At 44.9% G+C, this 21,261-nt stretch overlaps 1 protein-coding gene across 3 annotated transcripts in view; it reads left to right on the top strand.

Moving 5' to 3' along the window:
• The window catches only part of Frmd4a (FERM domain containing 4A), a 288,498-nt gene that overhangs the window by 210,787 nt on the left and 56,450 nt on the right, over positions 1-21,261 (top strand). For all 3 annotated transcript variants that reach the window (XM_071599955.1, XM_027928637.2, XM_071599956.1), the window contains exon 11: positions 286-372. In XM_071599955.1, the coding sequence (XP_071456056.1) occupies positions 286-372 (87 nt within the window). The remainder of the gene's footprint in view (positions 1-285; positions 373-21,261) is intronic.

Consider the following 21,261-nt stretch of genomic DNA (forward strand, 5'->3'; position numbering starts at 1 on the left):
CTTAGAAGGAAAAAAAAAAAGAAAGAGAGAACAGAGCATTTGCTCCTTAAAGATAAGGGGAGAGATGCTGGTAGAGATGTACTGCAGGTTAGAAACAGAGCCAATTCCCCAGCCCAGGGCTCCCATCACCCTGTTTATAAAACTGAGCATCTTGCTATGAGGGACACATCTGTTAACTTCCAAGGAAATTGTATTTTCCCTTGTTTCAGCTGAGCCGGGAGAATCTCCTCTTGATCTATGTATCTTTTGCAGCCATATTTACCTGTACTCCCTTTGATGTCCTAGGACAAGCAGGGGATACCATGGTGGCTGGGACTAAGCTACAAAGGAATCTTCCAGTATGACTACCATGATAAAGTGAAGCCAAGGAAGGTAAGCGTGGTCTTCTTTGTTGGCTTTAAGCTCTCATTTTGAGAGAGAAACAGGGAAAAAGTGAGTTCAAATGCTAACAACATGAGGCCCACAGGCTTGCCAACCCCTTGCTAATTTAAGTGTATACAAATTACTCCACAATAACCCTGAGTTCCCTGGGTAAATATTTTTTCTCCCTGTCTCTGAGGAAACCTAAGCTGTTATAATTATTTAAGGTAAGATGCCTGGCTCAGTTCTCTCAGAGCAGATGGGAGACTGTTGTGTTCCTTACTTTCTTGGGGCTGTATACTCTGAGTAAAGGAAAGACCATCTATTTTGGATCCTGAGGTCAATCTGAGTTCTCTCCAAAGATTTTTAGGTCAGGGTAGAGGAAAGTGGATGTACTAAAAAACCCGCTGGTCTCAGGTAAGGAAGAGGAGAATAAAGAGATGAGCAAGAGGAGGTCCTGAAAATCCAGAGGCTCTCCTGGGGCTTAGAGGAAGTGGTCAGAAAATAAGGTTATTTGCCAAAAGAGAGAGAAAGGGAAACAGAGAAGGGTCTGCAAAGTCCTTGGAAACATAAGACAGAACCCTGCAAGGGGCACCATATTTGAATTGTCTGTTTTCGTTTACTCACATTTTTTAGACCAGAACAAATTGAAAAATTATAATGGAAAAATATCTTTGAGGCAAGTGCTGTCATTCAGAATCTCTAGCGGAGAATGATAGAGAGATGGTATTTAGTTCTAACCCTGAAATACATATTAAAAATCTATCAAAACCACACTTGCTCTGAAAGACAGAAAAAGAGAGAGAACACAAGAGCAGGATTGGTCCATTATGTCATTGTGGTTTGAATGACAATCCATAAATAGGATTGAAACCCACACAACACATCTGAGCTTATCATACCCGAGCCAGTTAACGAGGTCTGTCCTTACCAACTTTGTTAAATTAATAGGGAAAATGGTCCTGGGTTGGGGAGGATTTTTACTCAATTGATCAGTAATTCCCTGAAGTTCTAAGTAGATCCTGAGAAGGGATGGAGGAATTATTCAGGGGGATATATTGTTTTGTGGCTACCTCTAAAACCTCTGCTTCTATTTATTTGTGCAAAACAAACTATACCCTTTGTTCCTATGTTTTTCCTCTCTTTTTTTTTTTTCATTCACAGGGTCTGTATTTCTGTTTCTCTGTGCTTGTTACCACGTGGCCTTTATAATTTTCTATGCTTTTTCTTGTCGAATTTCCTCTTTGCTTCTTCCTCCCTCTCCAACTTGCCTGATTTTCTGCTTGCAAAAGCTGAGAACACTCCCAGGGCCTTTAACGAAGTCCTGCTTGCATAGTGTATGCACCTTTCTTTTGCCCACATTGGAAGACCAAGGCCAGCATGGATAATTGGGATCCACAGCAGAGTTCATTAAAATCTAGGGTTGGAGTCTCTCCCTCATACTAACAAGTATTCAGATTTTTTCATTCAGTGTATGAATATATTTAAATGCTCTTTATTTTTCTAATTATGTTTCTTTGGTGAAGGGGGTTACCAGAGATTGAACTAATGGGGCATTTGACCCCTGAGCCACATCTCCAGCCCTAGTTTGTATTTTATTTAGAGACAAGGTCTCTGAGTTGCTTAGCGCCTCACTAAATTGCTGAGCTGGCTTTGAACTTGCCATCTTCCTACCTCAACCTCCCAAGCCGCTGGGATTACAGGCATGTGTCACCACCTGGTTCTAATTATGTTTCTAATGAAGATTGAAAATGTAATGAAAGAGCACTTGATACATGTCAAACACAAGGTGGGACTTATAGCAAGGGTTCGATAAATTGTAACTATTAGTATAAGAGTGGAAAACAGATTTTGAGATAAGAGGCCAAAGGTATAAATAATCAGCCACTGAATAAGAGAATTTACAATAACTTAAGACACTTTCTCAGGTCAGTGAATTAAAAATATTAAAAGGTCAACATATTTTTCTAGGGCATTGGCTCCAACTCAGGCTGAATTGTTATTTGAAATAACTTATGTTTCTGTGGCCTTTGAGGAAGAAATTGGAAATTTCAAGCCTATTACTAGTTGAAGGAAAACTGAGCTATGGAGCTTTCAGGGCCATTCATTCATTCATTCAAAAATGGTCACTGCATACTTACCTCTTGCATGCCAAGCACAGAACCAAAGAAGACACAAATCTAGTCTTCCAGTCCTGCCCAGTGTATCAAGGAGAGGGCCATGTGATAATTCAGCCAGAGACTGATAGTCTGTTTGCTGTTACTAGTAACACAATACCAGGGACTGGATAACTTTACAAAGAAAAGAGGTTTATTTGGGCTCACAGTTCTCGAGGTCCAAGGTCAAGAGCTACATGCAATGAAGCCCTTCTTATTAGCAGCATCCCTGGGCAGCACAGGGCATCCTCACATGGCAAGAGATAAGGAATGTGTGTGCATATGTATATGCATGCATGAGTGTGTGTGTGTGTGTGTGTGTGTGTGTGTGTGTGTTCTGGTATCTCCCTCTTCTTACAAAGCTACTAGAATGCAATCATGGGAACTCCACCTTGATACTGTTATGTGATCCTAGCCATTTCCCAAATGTGACCTCTAAACACCATGGTCAGAAGTTTCTGCCCTCTTAATATCTCACAGTGGGGTGAGGTATTTCAACATATGAATCCTTGAAGGACACACTTCATCCATAGCAATGTCTTGGTGCCATATAGAAGCCTGTGTGAGGTGGGTGGTAAATTAAGAGAGTATCCACTTGGGTGTAAGGAGAGAGAATAGCCTTCACTGAAGAAGCAAAGGTGAGCTGGTCTTAAAGGGCTGTGAGTGTTTTGCAGATGGACAATAGGACTGGGGAGGGGGGTGTGAGAGAGTGGCCAGTATGCAGGGACGCTCCGTGTGGGGCAGCAGGGTACAAGAGCATCCAGAGCACACACAGGGCTGGAACACAGGCTGAGGAAGAAGCTGGAGGGGAGGCTGAGAGCCTGCAGTGGCCAGCTCTGGAGGCCTCAAAGGTTTTGCTAAGACAACTTCTCCCTCTCTCAGCAGCAGGAGCCACAGAATAGTATGTGGAGCCGAGGAGAATACCATATCGGATTTTCATTGATATAGAAGTGCCCATCTGCTGTGTGGAGGATGGCTTGGAGGAACACAGGACTTGGAAGCCAGGATTGTTGGGGACTGGGGTTGACTCTCAATAATAGGGATCGAGGAGGAAAGATTCATAGGAGAGGTCTAGAAGGCAGATGTTATGGTCAACTCTGGAGGGAGGGATGGCAGTAAGAGAAGAGGGTAACCTACAGGGACTGTTAGGCTTCTTAGTCAGCCAAGGCATGGAACCTTGAGGGAGGGAGACCTGGGAGTGGTGGATGGATGCAGTAGGACATGCACAGTTTGAGCTTTAACAGGCAGGCCATCAGGGTCAGGTACATTCACTTGGAGCTCAGGAGACTCAAGAATTTCCAAAGCATTGTTGAACCAGAGACTGAACAGGGAGAGGAAACGTAGGAGCAGTCACTCCCACCCCCGACAAGTCACCATTGACTGTGCATTAAAGATTTCATCCCCTTCTCATGATGATCCCTGGGAGACAGAGAGGCAGGTCTTGATTGTGTGGGTCCTGAAGCTTGCACATTAGCAGGGGGCCCTCTTTGACAAACAAATCTATACTCAAGTTAAGATCAGGACTTTGAAAGATCCTTGAAAGGAAGTCCCAGTTTCATTAGTTTCAAGGAGTACCCACCTCTGCTAACACGTGGATGCCATTTAAAAACAAAGACTCAACCAGAGACATGGTTATGAAATAGCAGCTGCCAGTAGAGCTGGGCATGGTGCCTTTTTCTTCTTCTCACACCCAGCATCATCACCATCATGAAAGGCCATATCTGTTACACTAGGACACATGAGAGGCTCTGAGCCCATAGGGCATGCAGCCTGGTTCCAGAACTGGACTCTAAGGAGGCATATAGTGAGGAAGAGCAACGCACATTCACCTAGGAAGCACCACACTCCATCTGGTGCCTCCTAACTGTGGTTATGTCAGCAGTTCATGGGAGACTGCTCTAGTGTCTGGGTGCCTCCTCCAGTCCTGTCCACTCACCTCTGACCCTGCAGCAGAGAAGGTAGAAAGCCTCCCAGTGATTCTGGTGTGCCGCTGGAGATGGGGACCATCACTCATGGCCACCCATGCTTACTTTGCACACTCAGACTTGGGGAAAGTCAGCTAAGCTCAGAAGGTGTGGCTCCAGTGTCCTGCACACTGAGAGCTGGCAAGTTCCCAAGCATAGATTTGAGGCTTAGTAAGCTGTTTGTGAGGGACTCTTAATGAGCTGCATGTGAAGGATGCCCTCCAGGTGGCACCACTCCCTCCTGGCACAGGGGCCAGGCCACCTCCAGCCTCCGGGGATGCTCGGGAATCAGCAGCACCCAGTTTTGAGCACCTGGAGAGAAGTCTGTGGTAACAGCTGCATCTGTAGCCCAGGAAGCTGCTCTCGCCCAGGGGCAGACAGACCTTTGCTGACACTCTGACCCAGTTACAGCAGCTCTGTCACATGGCACTACAATACTAAGAGCCAACATTCAAGTAGAGGCAGTGTCAGAGCTGAGCCTGCTGCTTCCCTTTGAAGGTCCTGAAGGCATCCTCTGATGTGCACAGCAAACCATTAGCACAGCCAGAGGAGTTCAGCAGCTGCCTGTGAGAATCTGCTCATGCATTTCCAAATGGGCCCCTAAAAAATGGCCCCCAAAAACCACTGAAGTGGGGTAACTGATGGCTCTCCAGAAACGGGTAGGGCTGCTGTAGTCTGGTCCTAGTTGACTGGGATGCAGTTTGCCATTCTAGCTCCAGAGTCTACCTTTCTTCACTGAATCCTCATTATGAAGTTTAGTGGCTTTGGCTTTGGTACAGAAGTACCTTACAGGTGGAACAGAGGAGAGAGAGAGAGCATGCTGCTCCCTCCTGATTGTGTCCTATTATCTGCTGCCTGGATCTTCAAGCTGCCGAGTTTTGTTTAAAATGTTTAAAAGCAAACAAACAAAAAAAATGGCCTTTGGGGCACATGTTGTGTCAGGAAATGCTAGACATGTGGGAACATTTCACAGACTGGATTTTGCCTTTTGGATGTGTTCAGAAGAGTTCAGAAGTGTTGAACTTCTGAAGTCCACATCCCTCGTATTTGAGGACAACATGCAGAAGAATAGCCCACAAAATGCCCTAAAAAAGTGATAAACAGGACTAAATAAGTGTTTGAAATCTACAATACAATCGCATTCCCTAAGCAATGGTCCTTGCTTAGGTGAGTTGTTTTTTTAAAAAAATCAGCAAAACCCCAACCATATCTGTAGATAGGTTGCAGAGTTGTTGTTATTGTTTTTAAGAAATCACCTTTGTTTTAAAATTGTATAATTCCTGAATTTCTGAATTTTTTATGTTAAAATATCTTTTTAAAATTGCTGGTGCAACTAATTTTTAAGTGTATTTATTTTTAAATCTTTTCATTACATTTATTTTATTTTATTTTTATTTTTTAGAGCTAAATAGTTACACATAGTAGTTGGGTTCATCATCCAAACTCATCAGACATGCATGGAATTGGATTCAGTTCATGGTCCTCCCCACATTTGCAGAAATGTTTGTAAGCCATTAAAGAGCCCCACATGGGCTCTTAGGAAATCTTGCTTCCGCCCTTCAGCCAATGATGTTTCCCTTTCACCCTCAATCTGCCTCCCCACTTCTGAACTCTTGTCATATTCACATGCCATGTGACTCTTGGAAACATCCCCTTTGAATACTGCAACTCTCTCCCTTCCCAGTGTAGTGTCAGAGCATGAGAGCCACGTGTCTACACGCCCAACAGTCTCCATTTAGCAGGGGTAACAGAGGTCAGAGAGTCACAGTGGCAAGCAAACAAACAAAAACTTTTTCAGCTCTACAGATTATTTTACCCTTGTTACAGAATTCTATTTTAGCATGTGGCATGCATGTTTGAAAATAAATGCTGCCTGAGTGAGCGTTTCACAAGTAAAGTTCCTGTCAGGGAACAACCGAAACAGCTCTGTCTGGCCCTTGGGCCCTTGAGATCAAGCTTGAGCTTCATCTTAGTGTACATTTATGGTGAAGTACAGAGACCCAGGCCACCAAAAACAGAAAAATGACCATCAACAGTGACACTAGCTGTCCCATGGGTTTGGTACAAGCAAGCGTATTTCCTTTCTTTCCCAAAAACCTTTAAGAAGTAAATAAAACATATCAAAGAGGCCTTATTTATTAACTTCTGCAGAATCTGGATTCCATGGGGCAGATTCTCACCTGGGGCTTCATCTGTGGAGGAGGAGGTCCTCACAGTCCTTAGATCAAAACCTGGAGATATGTGATAAACTCTAATCTCTGGGACAATCTACCCGTTTTGAGCGGCATCAGTCCCAGTGGTGTGGGGAAGTCAGGCTGTTCTGCACCAAAGACTCACAGCATCGTCAGTGCCAGGCTGATCCCTCTTCTCAGAAGAATCCCTGTGTTTTGTACTCTTTACAGCTGTAGGCAGAGCGTCTGATCATCAGAGGCTGTTATAAATTAAAGCAGAAAATTCCATCTGAATGGGACACTAAGAGAGTTAAAGATCCCACGTGCTGTATCTGAGGCTAGAAGCGTCAGACAGCAGATAGTGTGAAGCATGTGATTCCTAAGACCCATTCTAAAAGGAATACTCAATATCTGTAGATCATCAGTCCCAGATTCAGCCAGTTCACCAGCCGCATTCAATGAAAGCTCTCCATTGGGAAAGAATGGCGACGTCAGTCCTTGTTACATACTCAGCAGACAGCATTTACTTATTTATTTGATGTGCAATTAGGGGGGCTTTTATGTACACTTAGATGCACAATTAGGAGCATTATGGGGTCCCTTCTGAGGCATTAGGAGAAGGAACCAGAGTAATTAGCCTGCCCCTTGTCCCTGAGCAGCCGGTATGGCTTCCTATGATTCCAAAGAGTATTTCAGAAGTGGGGGAGTTGGCTCTGGGAATTGATGCATTACTGTCACCTCCCCAGATTAGTAAAGACTTTTGAACTGTACAAGATGATGAGACAGGAAGGGAAGATAATATTTACAGGAAATATTCCATTAACTATGAGCTGGCTCCCAGCAGTATGGCCCTGCTAAATTATTCAGTGTGATAAGAACTGCTGAGTTCATTTTCAGCTTCTCTTTGGATGTGCTTGACTCATTTGCTGATTGCTGAGCCCTCTGACTTGGCTGGCCCGGAACGGGTGGCTCCCTCATTCTAGCATCTGTGTTCCCCTCAGAAGCCACACCCTGTGCACTCCTGGGAGAAAAGCTACACTTAATGCGTTGAGCATTCTTAGCATTTTGCAGCCTCTGCTCATTCACAGAGCAGGATCAAAGGGCCTCCTCCATTTGCCTCTTATCAGTCCTTCAGATCTCTGTGAAGGCCTGAGTGGACCTGGAAGAGTTTAGTGCCTGTGGGTGACAGGCCCTGACCGTGGGTCATCAGGAAGGGCATCCTCAAAGCTGAGGAGCAGACCTGGGGGAGGGGAAGGGGACATAGGGAGTTACCAGAAACTCCCTTTAAAAATAAACCTCCAACAAAGAAAAGAAAAAAAAAAAAAGACTGTGGGGTTATGAGAAAATCATGATCTCTTTCTGGTATGAAGAAACATTTTCTATGACACGTTTGTACATATTGATGAGGTGTAATATAGTGTTTTAATTTAAATATATATATTTATATATATATGTGGCATCATGATGAGATCTCATTTGGCAGACAGCAGTCCTGGACATGGCCCCTCTCAAACCACTATCAGACGTGCAGTGTTACCAGTGTTGCAAAGAAACCCCAGTCTCTTCTGCCATACTACTGTCAAGTACCTGGGCCAGTAGTCAAGACCATTCTACCTCCATTTCTGCTAGATGAATCACTTCCCTGGACCTCGGGTTCCTCCCCAACAAGGTGGTTGATGTAGCTGATAAGGAGTCTTGAGATTGAGGGAATATTCAAGGTGGGTGATGTAGCTGATAAGGAGTCTTGAGATTGAGGGAATATTCAGGAAGAGGAATACAACAAATTCCTTCCTCAATATGATCTCAATATGATCACCTCAGCATGTTGAGCTAGAGTGTTAAAACTTCACTGCAAGCATGCAACAATGAAGTACTCACCACTAAAATGGCGCCCATATGAGGGTTTCTGAAGGAAATTCAGACTTAACAGAGAGGCTCCATGGGAACTGACCTGAGCTCGCCTCTGATGATGATATATGGAGGCAAGATCCTGGGGTCAAGAAGCAGGACCCAGCATTTCTGGGTGGGCCCTTTTTACTGCACCACTCTGGCTGAGCAAGTCACCCTGCCTCACCAATTCCCATTTGTCTTCTAGTGCTTGAAAGAAACTGATCTTGCTCATATAGCAATATGAGCTTGTTCTAAACATTGAATGAACTGCTTTAAAAAAAAACTATGAAATCCTAAGTAAATTCAAGTCCTAATACCACACTTTTGAAAGCACCTTCCATTTTCCCAGATTTCCTAGGTCACTACATGCCGCAGTCCGGCTGGCTGCAGCAAAATAACCAGGGGGTGACGAATAACTTGTGTACGTTGATACAGCAGGAGTGGGAGCCGTTTATTGCAGGACAGGAGCAGTATTTATACATTCCACACAGCTTATCTAATTAGCATAAACTAGATACATCAGTCAACCAATAAGGAATCTCCACACTTAATGGCTCGCTTTTGTTACTTCTCAAACCACTCCCTCTGGCATTTTGCCAGGCACCATTCAGACTTGTTTAGGAACTCTAACATTCCCCTGGCAAAATGCCAGGTGTTATTTTGACTTGTTTACAGACTCTAACAACTACAATCCTTGGAGTTGTTGGGTGTGGTGAAGATATATGGCTCTTCCTTCTGGAAGTTCATTCACTTGTTCATTAAATGTTGTCCAAGTGCTTATCATGTGCCAGAGCTTGCTCTCAGCTCTGCAGACAGAACAGGGGAGACAAGTTCCCTGCCCTCCCAGAGCCCACAGTCTAGTGGGAAAGGCAGTCAAATGACAGCAGTAAATAAATCTATAATACAGGGGCTCCAAGTATTAAATCCTATGAACGCAATAAAGCAAGAGACTCGGAACTCATATGTGGTCAGGAGTAGTCTCTGAGCAGGGAGCATTTAAATGACTCTTTACCTCAGGCTCCCTGGGAAGGACAGGGTAAGATGGACTTGCATGCAGGAAGTATAATGAGGAGATCTCCCAGATTAGGAAAATGGGAAGTAAGCAGGACAAAGCAGAGAGAAGCTAAGCTCCTATGCAGTCCTGACTTGGCATCACTCAACTGAGAGTGACGTTCTGAAGCTGAAGTCCTCAGAATCATCGCCGCCGTGAGGCTAGGGGCCAAGCCTTGGCCCCCAGCATCAGCCAATCATTAGTTCTAGGTGACCTGCACAGAGCGGGGCTTGACCTTGGGAAAGTGACTCTCTCCAGCTGAGGGGGATTCTAAAAGAGGAACCCTGAGAAGAGACCAGTCAACACAGTACAGTGTTTTGACTACAATGGTTCTCAAACTATGGTCCTTGGATCAACAGCATCCATATCACCTGAGAATATGGTAGAAATGCAAACTTGGGATCCCCACTGGGACTTACCGGTGGAGGAACTTACAATCTGCCTCCCCAGGCCCTCAAGGTGATTTGAATACATGCTATAAAGTTTGAGGAATACTCTTCTACATATAGACAATTAAGGAGAACTTTCTCTATGATTCTTCTTTATCCAGTTTATGTAATTATCTCTTTTTGTTGAAAAGATGTCTTACTCTGTTAAAATCAAATTCCTTCCTAGAACAGTTGCACCTTAAAAAAAAAAAAAAAGGTTTTGGAAACCAGTGATCTCCACATCCACTCAAAGATCCAAAGTAAATCTCCACCAAAGAACTTGGGTGCTATTAATTCAATTTCAGGATATTCAGAAAAAGTCATCACAGAACTTCTCTGTGTCTCCGTGTTTCAATCTGTGAAATGGTGACTATAAGATGCAGGACAAATGTAGTCTAATTTTCTCCATCTTGAAAAAGTTTGCTTCTCAAACAGTTTCCCATTCCCCAAGATAAAAGCACTGTTGCCCTTGACATAGCAAATATTGTTCCAGTCATTTTTTATACTGATGAAAGTCAGGGTCTCCTCAGAGCAAACAACATCTCTTTGTTAAAATGACTGATTTTTTTTTTCCCCCTTGGTCCTTGGATCTGAGAACCCAGGGTCCCTCAGTTCCCACAGGTTCCTGTGGAGACCATTTTGACTCCAGTCCTGAGTAAGCCAAGCTTCCAAGAGCATCAGCTCGTATTCTTATTGAAACTCATGCTAGTGTCAGACTTTCACCTTTGAAGAAGGTTGATCTGTCTGTATGCAGGTAAAAAGGCATTGCCCTCATCCAGGTGGGTAATTCTTCAAAGCTATCATGTGAGAAACGAGAGAATTTCCCTGAAAAAGTACAGGAAGAGTTATGTAATTATCCCTTAAGGAGAGGGCGTCCACTTCTCTCCCAGGGTGACATGCTCAGAGGCACCTCTTGGAGGAGGTACATTCAAGTCTTTAGGCTTCACAAACCTTTGGGGAGCTATGTACCTCCCTCCACATCACGCATTCAGCCTCGTACCTGGGCCAGTAGTCAAGACCATTCCACCTCCATTTCTGCTAGATGAATCACTTCCCTGGGCCTCGGGTTCCTCCCCAACAAGGTGGTTGATATAGCTGATAAGGAGTCTTGAGATTGAGGGAATATTCAGGAAGAGGGATAAAACAAGAGGCAAGCTCATTTTAAAGCCAGGGGGGAGTAATGAATAAAAGAAAGAATGTAAATTAGCATTTTTCGAGAAGGTGATAGAAGGGGAAATGCCAGTTTCTGTGTCTTTGTCCTCCAGATGAGCCAGAGCCCAAGCTAGAGCTGATTAAATGACCAAGAGTAGCTTTTCTCCCCCAGCTGATATGCCTTTTGTGGTATGTGGTCTCCCAGGACTCCTCTGATTCCCATGCCAATGCCCGGTCACCTAGACTTCTTGTCCTCCCTGCCCCTACACAGGCACGTGCACCAGCACCAAGAAAGGCCACGTGGATAGCCACGTTGATTGTGTGGACAAGAGAGGTCAAACAAGACACCAGGTATTTATAACATGCAAATAAACACAGCCGGACAACACAGTGGCTCCCTAGAGACTGACAAGCTTCTAAATAACTCTGCAGATGCAGATTCCCACTCCTCAAGGCCCCATTGACCTTGGATGTAATTTGAAGAAGCAAATCAAAACCAAATGCTATTGTTGGATCCCAAATCACTGCAGAAAAGCATCCACTAGCCTCATTCACTCCAAAAGGAACCACGAACCAGTAGTAGCTTATGAATAGCTTTGGTGTTTCTGGCTTGTAAACCAAAGACTTTGCAGAGTACAGCAAGAATATTGACCACACGGTCTCAAGGGCAAATCTCTTTTATCTCATGTTACTCCTTGAAATGTGTTCTTCCCTTGTCTCTTGATAAAAACCACAGGGCAGTGTGTGGCTTTTCTGATCACTCCTACATTAAATATCAAGTCGTGCAGTCCCTTTAAGTAGCAAAATAAGCTTTTCTTAAAAATCAGAATGTCCAGTCCTTTAGGAAAGCTCCTTGTCAGGTTTCTGCCCATAATAAACTACCTGAGATAATCAATTTATATGGACAAAAGCATCATTTTGGCTTGCAGCTTGGATGCTTCTAGTTCCTTATCTAGTTCCGTTTCGCTTTGGGGCCTGTGCTAACCTGGCAGGAGCAAATGGTGGAGAAAAAACACTCATTTCATCACCAAAACAAAAGACAGAAGAGGAGGAATCGGAGTCTTCAAATCCCCTTCAGGGGGCTGTGGTGGCAAAGGGGTAGAGCACTTGGCTAGCACATGTGAGGCACTGGGTTCGATCCTTAGCACCACATAAAAATAAAGAATAAAATAAAATCCCCTTCGGGAGCAGACCCCATGACCTGAGGTGCTCCCACTAGACCCCACTTAAAGGTTCTATCACCTCCCAATGGCACCCCCCCCCGGGGGGCCAAGGCGTTAACTTTGGGACCTTTGGGAGACATTTAAGACCTAAACGATAGCAGTTCCCAGTTTGATTTAAAGTTAGGTCTTCTCCCATCTCCCGGTTGGACTCCACCTGTCCTCCAGCTCATGTGACCTCAAGGGCACCTGTCAAGCTCTCTCAATGACCCAACGCACCCTGTTCCAGTAGGTGGAGGGGGTCAGTAGGCATCATCTTTGATGCCACCTTTGCTCTCTGGGGAGTGGTGAGTGTACAGCACATCCCTCTCCCAAAGACACCCTCCTCTAAAGAAGCTGTCTGGCTTTCCACCCTCCTAAACCTTTCACACCCCAGCTGTGGGTGAGGGATTTCAGAGTCATCTGAGATTTTTTGGTTTTGTTTAATTTTCCAATTGTGATAAAATTCACACAACCTAAGGCTTCCCCTCAACCACTTTTCAGCGTACGGTTCAGTTGTGTTAAGTGTGTTCACAGTGTTGTGTGACGCATCTCCAGAACTGTTTTCGTCTTGCAGAGGCGACATTTTGTAACCAATAAACAATGATTTCCCATTTCCTCCCCACTGAGCCTCTGGCAGCACAATTCCACTTTCTGTTTCTATTCTTTGACTATTCTAGATATTCAGATAATGCAACTAAAGTATTGGTCTTTTTGGGCCCGTTGGGTTTCATTTGTTGATTTGTTGTTGTTTTGTTTTTTGGTATGGGGGATTGAATCCAGGGCACTCTACCCCGAACCCCATTCCCAGCCTAAAGGATTTTGTTTTGTTTGGGGCTCTATTTTTTTTGGGGGGGGAGTACAAGGATTGAACCCAGGGGCACTTTACCATTGAGCCATATCTCCACTCCTTTTTATTTTTCATTTTGAGACAGGGTCTCACTTAGTTGCTTAGGGCCTTGCTAAATTGCTAAGGCTGGCTTTGAACTTGTGATCTTCCTGCTCCAGCCTCCTGAGTCTTTGGCATATGTGCATCACCCCAGCCGCAGACCATTTAATATCTAAACCAGGCCACTTTTAACAGTGAAAAGAGGCACCAGGGTTATCAATTATGCCAGGATGTCATTCAGACCAGGGCTGCTGCAGGCAAGCAGCGTCACGTGTTGACCCGTCTAACAGCCAAGTAGGCTTCCTAACTGGCTCTTGGCCCCTGCTCTTTTCTTCCTTCTGGAAGGTCTGCTCCCAATTTTCTTTCAAGGTGTAGCTCATCTCAAGGTCTCAGCCAGGTCTTCCATTTTATCATCCTTGGCTCTAGTGACACAGAGGCAGAGTTACCCACTGACAGCATAACTCCCAGCAAGCCTGTGTGGGGTCAGCGGATGGAGATTCCAGAGAGCCCTGGGCAGTGATGTAGACCGTCCCACCACTAATTCTTTTTCTCTGGCATGTCCAACAGATGTTTCTGGTGGCTACGTGGGGTTTTGTGCATCTCTACACTGGTCCTGAGAACACTCCGGAAGTCACATATGGGCATCTAATGTAGCCCATGGGGTCCCTGTGCCCCCTGCAGTGTGCTCAGCTACTTGCAATGAATGTTCCTGTTCTGGCTTTTAACAGGAGAGGGGCTGTAGGTTCCAACCTCGGGGTACTCAAGTTTAACTGGCGTCCAAACCCCAGCCCTACCTTCAGTAAGCATTAGAAATCCCAGCTGAGTGAGTTTCTGTGTGTGCATGTGTATATTTAAGTACATGATTGAGTTTATGTTTGAGGTTTGAAGACTCATAAAATCTAGTCACTGGCCAGATTTTCACCAGCAGCAGAGCAGCGAGAGGAGAACAGCGCACTGTCAGGGCCTCTGCCCCGCTGCCCCGCTGCCCTGGTGCTGATGGGCAGGGGAGTGAGTCGCCACAGTGGAGGCCCCCGGCAGAGGAGAAGGGGCACTGGCCCAGGAACTGTCTGACACGGGTGAGCCAGCTTCCTTTGGAAAGGGGTACACTGAGGATTAGGGGGCCGTTTTTTTTCCCCTGGACTACCGCTACTTTTGAGGACTTTGACTGAGTTTTAATCATAGATTATCACTGATCCCTGAAGAATCCAGTCCAGGATTTACTGGCCAAAACAGCAGAAGGCCACAAAGAACCTTCTTGTCACTCCCCTTTCTTCCTAATCCCCAGCCCTAGGTACCCACGATCTACTTTGTTTCTCTCTGAATCCGTTTATTCTGGACTTTTTAAAAAAATAAATTGTGGCCTTTTGTGACTAGCATGTTTCACTTAGAATAATGTTTCCAAGGGTTCCTTCGTGTTGTGACATGGATTGATCTTCATTTCCTTTTTATGGCAGAGTAATATTCCAGTATCCTTTGATAGTTACTTCACCATTTTTTCCCGCACCAACATAACATGCACACATACACACACACACACACACACACGCACGCACGCACACACATACACATAAATGGCGTCCCAGACCCCTCTACCTGTGTGGTATACAGCTGCACAGTTATGCACTTGGTTTCTTTCTGATATTTACTCAGATATCACCTTCATGAGACCTGCCCTGACTACCTTCTTAACAATGATGATCCCGTCCTAGCCACCTTACCTGTCCTACATTTGTCCTTGCCACCTGTTACCCTTGGACTCTCTATTCCCCCTGGTTTTCTTATTCATTTCTCATTTATCTCTTTACCGCTTTCCTCAAAAGATGTCCAGGGCGGTTTTATTCACTGCCGTATCCTGGGGGCCTCTCAGCGTCTCACACACCATACACTCCACAAATGGCTGGATGGATTAAAGTGTGGGGGCAAAATATCTAATAGCCTGTTGCCAGCCACCACTAATTTTGAAGACTCTCCATATGTATTTGTCCAGCGGCCTCAGATTTAATTGTAAATAGGACATCTCGTGTAAGGAAGGGTCTGTGAGAGCTCCCTCCACGTAAAGAGCAAGACATCTGTACGGGCAAGGAGGGGAGCAGAGACGTCCTGTAGCTCTCTACAGCTTCACTTTGTGGATGAAAAAATGAAAAGCATTAAAAATCACTCCCATCTGGGCTCTCCTTTGATTTCATTTTTTTGCCCATTGAACCAAAAGGAAGCTGAGAGCTAATAGTAATTAGATATCCAGAGCATATACTGGAGCCCTGCAGACACTGAACAATTCCAGCTAATCTGGGCTCCTTTTCTTTCTTAGAAGCAGGAAGCATTAGGTTGGGAAGCCTGCTTGTTGAATTCTAGTAACCTCTTTGTCTTAGACCATCGCCGCCTGTTTCTGCTGAACATAAGGTACTTAGGGAGTTCTGAGTTATGTGAGGTTTTGTTGTTGTTTTTTTTTTTCTCATATTGTGCATGATTCAAAGGGGGAAACCCAAGCTGAATTGACCTTCCTGAAACTGTTAAACCTGTTTAGCACCAAGCCCCAGCACAGCCAGAACCTGTCCCCAACTCTGCCCACGATCCGCGGGACTCAAGAGTCGGCACCTGCTGGAGGGGCCAGTAGACTGCACCATACGGGTCCAACCTGCCCCCACCCCATTCCATCAAGGAGCCTGGAGCAGAGGAAGATGTTTCCAGGCAAGATGAGCTGTGACAATTCTCTCCAGGATTCTAGTTGGAGACCGTAAGCTGCTGGGATTGTAGATGTCCCCAGTTCTCTCTGGGCTAGAGATGAGTTCCCATAGAGCTTCCAGAAGGAGGACTGTGGCTTCTTGGTTGTGGCAGAAATCCCTCTGTGGCTGGCTGCAATCACCACTTCTATGTTGCTACATCCCTTACAGTTGAAAAATGCATTTTTAACAAAATGTCTGGGTTCAATCACTGGAGATTCCTTACCTCAAGGAAGTAGCTTGAATTCAAGCAGAAAGAAGAGAGTGTGAATACCTGCTCCCATACTGTATCATCTGTGTAACGTTGAGAAAGTAACTTAACCTCTCTGAACTTGGGTTGCCATAATACCTACCTCATAAAGTTTTTTATTCATTCATTCATTCATTCATTCATGTATTCATTCAACAAGCAGTTATTGAGTACCTAATATGTCTCAAGAATTGTGCTCAGGGCTAGAAAAATAACATTCCAGACCTTAAGTCTCATGGAGAAGATATTTGAGTAAAAAAGACATTCATAACACAGGATGATAGTCATTGTCATAGAGGGCTGCACATGAATATCTGGGAGAACCAGCCCAGCCCAGACTGGGATTAGGAAGTGTGGGGGGCTGGGGACCCTTCTAGTGAAAAGAAAGCAGTTCAGGACAGATTGCTGAAAGTTTCAATTTCCTCTTCTGCTGTCACTTCTCTCCCTCCCCCCAAATTCACGGTTCCTCCAGTTGACCTGCCAACTTTAGAATTCTCCTGGGGGGGAGAATCAGAGCTTTAAATAGAGCCAGCCCTTCTAGAAAGACAGGGAATTTAGACATGAAGTCCTCGTCCCTAGAAAATATCCCCTCACCTCTCTTCTTCCCGGGATGGCAGTCCAGAAGGAGGATCCAGAGAGGGAGAGCACCAACATCAACAAGGGCCAGAGTGCAGAGATGGCCTCTGTCTGCCTTGGGGCAAGCCAAACTCAGAACCTTGGATACAAAGCTGGGAGAAAAGGGAAGCAGACCCTGCACCTCGCCCCCTGCTGGCTGCAGCCGCAATTGCAGAGCAGCCTGCAGGACCAAGAGAGTTACCCCGCAGGGGCTGATTTGAAAAGCAAGCTGCAAATGTCTAGCTGGCTGCCTGCTCCCCTGCCTAGCTCCCTGGCTCACTCTTCAACTAGGGGAGCCTGGAAACTTGCACCTGAAATCTCACAGCACACAGCACACCTCCCTCCTATGCCCACCAACCTGAGGACTGTGACCTTATCCCTCCCCAGAAGGAGGGGCTGGTTCTTGAAGCACCAGGGATTTGAGCACGCAAACAAGCTGCTGTTGAAAAATATTTCCTGAGCAGCGCTTGCTGATTTGCCTTGTTTCCTTTCCTTTTCTTTTGTTTCCTCCTTTTTCTCTTCTTCCTCCTCCCCTCCTTTTCTTGCATAAATGACACTAGAGTAGAGTATTGTCATTTTATCTTTTTAAAGCTTGACGCCTTTTGGTTAGGAGAGGTATACCTGAATTTCCCTGGTTGCCAACCTACTCTTTCCCATTCCATCTCTGTCTCCCAAAAGGTCAGATGACCTCCCCAAAGGACCTGGGATGTTTCAGTGACACCACATCTTTATATAGAGCTACCAGGTGTGGGAGAACTGACAAATTCCCCCAAATAGAAAACTACAGCTCCCCCACCTCCAAAGTCTGCCCTCCAAAGTAGTAAAACCCTGCTTTAAAAATGACACTTTATAGCAGTCCAAAAGATATCTTTGCCAAAACTGGTGAAATGGCCCATCCAGATTTTCTCCCCAGATGCACCCAGTGCTTCTCAAACAGATTGATTCAACCCTTTGAGGTATCCAAAATTGAGGTAGGTCCTTTTCAAGGAAGGTCTGAGGGACAGAGAGATTAGGCCACAATCACTGGGCCACAGTGCTCATTGCAAGGAAAGCCAAAGTTAGGCTCAGATGCTCGACATCCTTGGGACATTATCCCTCATTGATCCCCAGAGGCATATTCGGAGGGAGGCAAGAAATTTCATCAGGAGGCAGAAGATAGGGAAGGAAAAACTCGGCTTGCCTTTAAAGTATTTACATTCTCCAAAGCATTATGGTAGAGTCTCTCTGCAAGAAAAGCCAAAGTACACACAAGAAAATAATATAGAGAAAAGCCCTCTGGGGAGAAAAGTAAAAGAAAATCTAATCCAATGGAGGGAAATAAACTGGCCTGTTTCTCCACCGACTTGTTAAGGACTCATTAACCTCTTTCTCTTTTCCCTTTCTAAAGATTCTTAAGCCAAAGGAAGCTAAAAGGGTTTTTAATGGGTTAAAAAGAGGCCATCCATTAAAGGGTCAAGGACTGGTGTGCTGGGCATCTGTCACCGGATTAACCAAATCAATTTGGAGCTCATGTTGTCTGACAGAGGAGGCAACTGGCCGGGGGAACATCTTGATTCCATTAGGTCTGGCTGTGGAGAAATATTAACCATTGTTTTGTTTACTGGGTGTGGGGCCATCTCTGCAGAAAAGAGATAAAGAGATGCCAGGGAGCCCTCTTCCACACAGGTAATATGAGACACACAATCACCCATGTTCGTGGAGTTTGGAAGGCCTGATTTGGTTCTGGTGATAGGCCGTTCTGCTGTGGTTAATATCAAGGCACATTATAACAGGATACTTGCTTCTCAGGGCAAACATTTTTGAGATTAGAAGTCACAGCCAGAAAGTGGTCAGAATGAACTATAATCACAATTGCTGTCCATGTGGGAATTGGCTGGAGAAGACTAGAATGAACCAGCCCAAAGAGCACAGGGCAACCTGCAGCTCAGACGGGATGATCTGATCAAGAAGCCTTGGTGAGGCTTAGGCTTGCATCACAAAAAATCCAACAGAACAGAAAACATACTTTTTAAACACCGCTGGCACCATATTGGTCATCTTTGAAAGAAAAGAAAATTACACAAACCTGTACTTTGGACTGATAGGTACTCAGAGTCCTCAGAAGTTTTACATTAAGACTAATACTGGCATGTAAACAATGAAGGAGAATGGACATAGTAGTCTCTAATATTTATTGAATGCTTACTGTGTACTAGATACCATTTCAAGCCCTTTTCATTAATATAGCAACCTATGAGTAGTGTTGTTATCAGTAAGTATTTTGAACATGAAAAAATTAAAGACATTGGGCTTGGATTGTGGCTTAGTGGTAGAGCACTTGCCTAGCACGGGCAGGACCCGGATTCGATCCTCAGCACCACATAAAAACAAACAAACAAACAAAAAAAACAGACGCAATTATGTGGAAGATAATATGACTTTGAAAATTATGCTTTTAGTCAGTACTATCCTGCTTGAACTCTTATACATAGGAAAAGTTTAAAACAAAATACTCATTTTTTTTAATTCAAAAGAATAGCTATGGGGCATCCTTGAATTTACGGTCTGACTCTGACCTATGTGTAGAATGTAGCAACACCTGTGCACCCTGATGTCTTAGAAACGAGGACGCTAAGATAAGGATGGACATCAGGCATGGCTTCAGCTGGAGTTCTTGCTCTTGAAAATGATGAAGCAAAACAGTCAAGAATGAGTGACAGTCATAAGTACTGATTATTTGGGACACAAGCGTGAGCCCTAACTTGATGAGGTGGACAGTGTCTCCATCAAGTTTTAAAAGGCTGGTGGTACAGAAACCAGAGATGAGCTCTACCAAGGAACTAACCACCAGAACGTCCATCACTCTACTCTTAGTAAAAGTCTAGTCTTCCCAGCTAGATCCTAAATTCCTTACAAGAACAGTTATCCCTCTATCCCTGTGCAGGTTGGCTCCAGGACCCTACTTGGATACTAAAATTCACCAATGCTCAAGCCTCTAGTACAAAAAAAAAACCAGTGTGGTATTTACATAGAACCTGTGCGAACCCTCCTGTATACTTTAAGTCATCTCTAGGATACCTATAATACCTAATGTGATGTAAATAGTTATTGTACTGTGCTTAGGAAATGATGATGAGGAAAAGAATCTGCATGTGTTTTTGCATTGTGTTGCAGACAGGATTTTCTTTTTCCAGGTATTTTTTATCTCTCGTTGGTTGAGTCAGGTGCAGACTCCATGCATGGGGAGGGTTAGCTGATAAACATGTGCTGGGCACATTTCTGCTCATTAGCATAGGCCAGCACACAGAAGACACCCACTAACGAATCAGTAGAAAAGGATGGGGATTGGATGATGCCTAATACCCCCAAAGGTTTTGTTTCTCTTTTCTTAACAAATAAAGTAAAATATCTTGAATGCCTGTGGGACTGATATAAAACTGACATATGGTTTCAACCTATGGCTTCATCCTGCTTTTGTACACCTGCTTTTTTTTGCCCCCTAAAAATGATTGTGCCACCATAGCAGAACCCTACCAGGGTGCATGTGACAAAAATCTCCTGAGCACAGGCTTGGGGGCCTCTGTGGCAACTCACATCTTAAACTCCAGGCAGCTCGGGTTCAGCGGCTTCCTCCTTTTGTCCTGCAGATGGACAGCAACTCATTTTGATTTGCTGAATGTGTAAATAAACCTAGAGGCTTGTGAGAGGCTTTCTGCATGTAGAAAGTAGAAAGGGCAGAAGTGAAAGAAGGAAGTGGAGTTTTACTTTGGATGTCTCATCCTGGGCTTGGAGTCTGATTCTTCTTATTAGAGGACTCCTTGCTGGAGTTTGGAAAGCATGCAGCTTCGTTTAGACTGCCAAATCCTGATCATTTGAAGAAGCGACAATTTATTTAGCCAGAGCTTGAAACATCTTTGTTCTCATTCATCGTCAGAGCCCCTTGTGGAGTATTAGAAAGAGCCCAGGATGGGAAGTCACAAGATGTGCCTCTCAACATCGATGACTTATTTAACCTCTGCCCGTCCCTTAACCTCTGTCATTGGGGGATGCTTCATCTGTGAAAGGAGGGGATAGAGCAGATTGCTGCTGTGATTCTGTATAATGGCCCCTCTGGATGAAGCAGGAAGTTACTCATAGGGACATCATTAAGAGGCTTGGTGACTCAGCCTCAGAACCGGAGGAAGACAAGGCTCCCTGAAGTACTGATCAAGAACAAGAGCCACCAGACGGAGCTTCCTCCCAAGCCCAGATTTCCACATCATCCTGAGTGCTTGCCCACCATGCCACTTGCTGTCCCAGCGCTCGGTAAACCCTGGCTACAGAGGAAGTCCAGTGGAGCCGAGGCCCCTTCCTCTGCCCCAGCCTTCAGCCATACACAGGATGTGGGAATTCGAATCCAGCAGACTAGCTAATAGGAACCAGTACCAAGGCCCTGGC

Source organism: Marmota flaviventris, chromosome 12, assembly GCF_047511675.1.
Source record: "Marmota flaviventris isolate mMarFla1 chromosome 12, mMarFla1.hap1, whole genome shotgun sequence".
Lineage (NCBI taxonomy): Eukaryota > Metazoa > Chordata > Mammalia > Rodentia > Sciuridae > Marmota > Marmota flaviventris.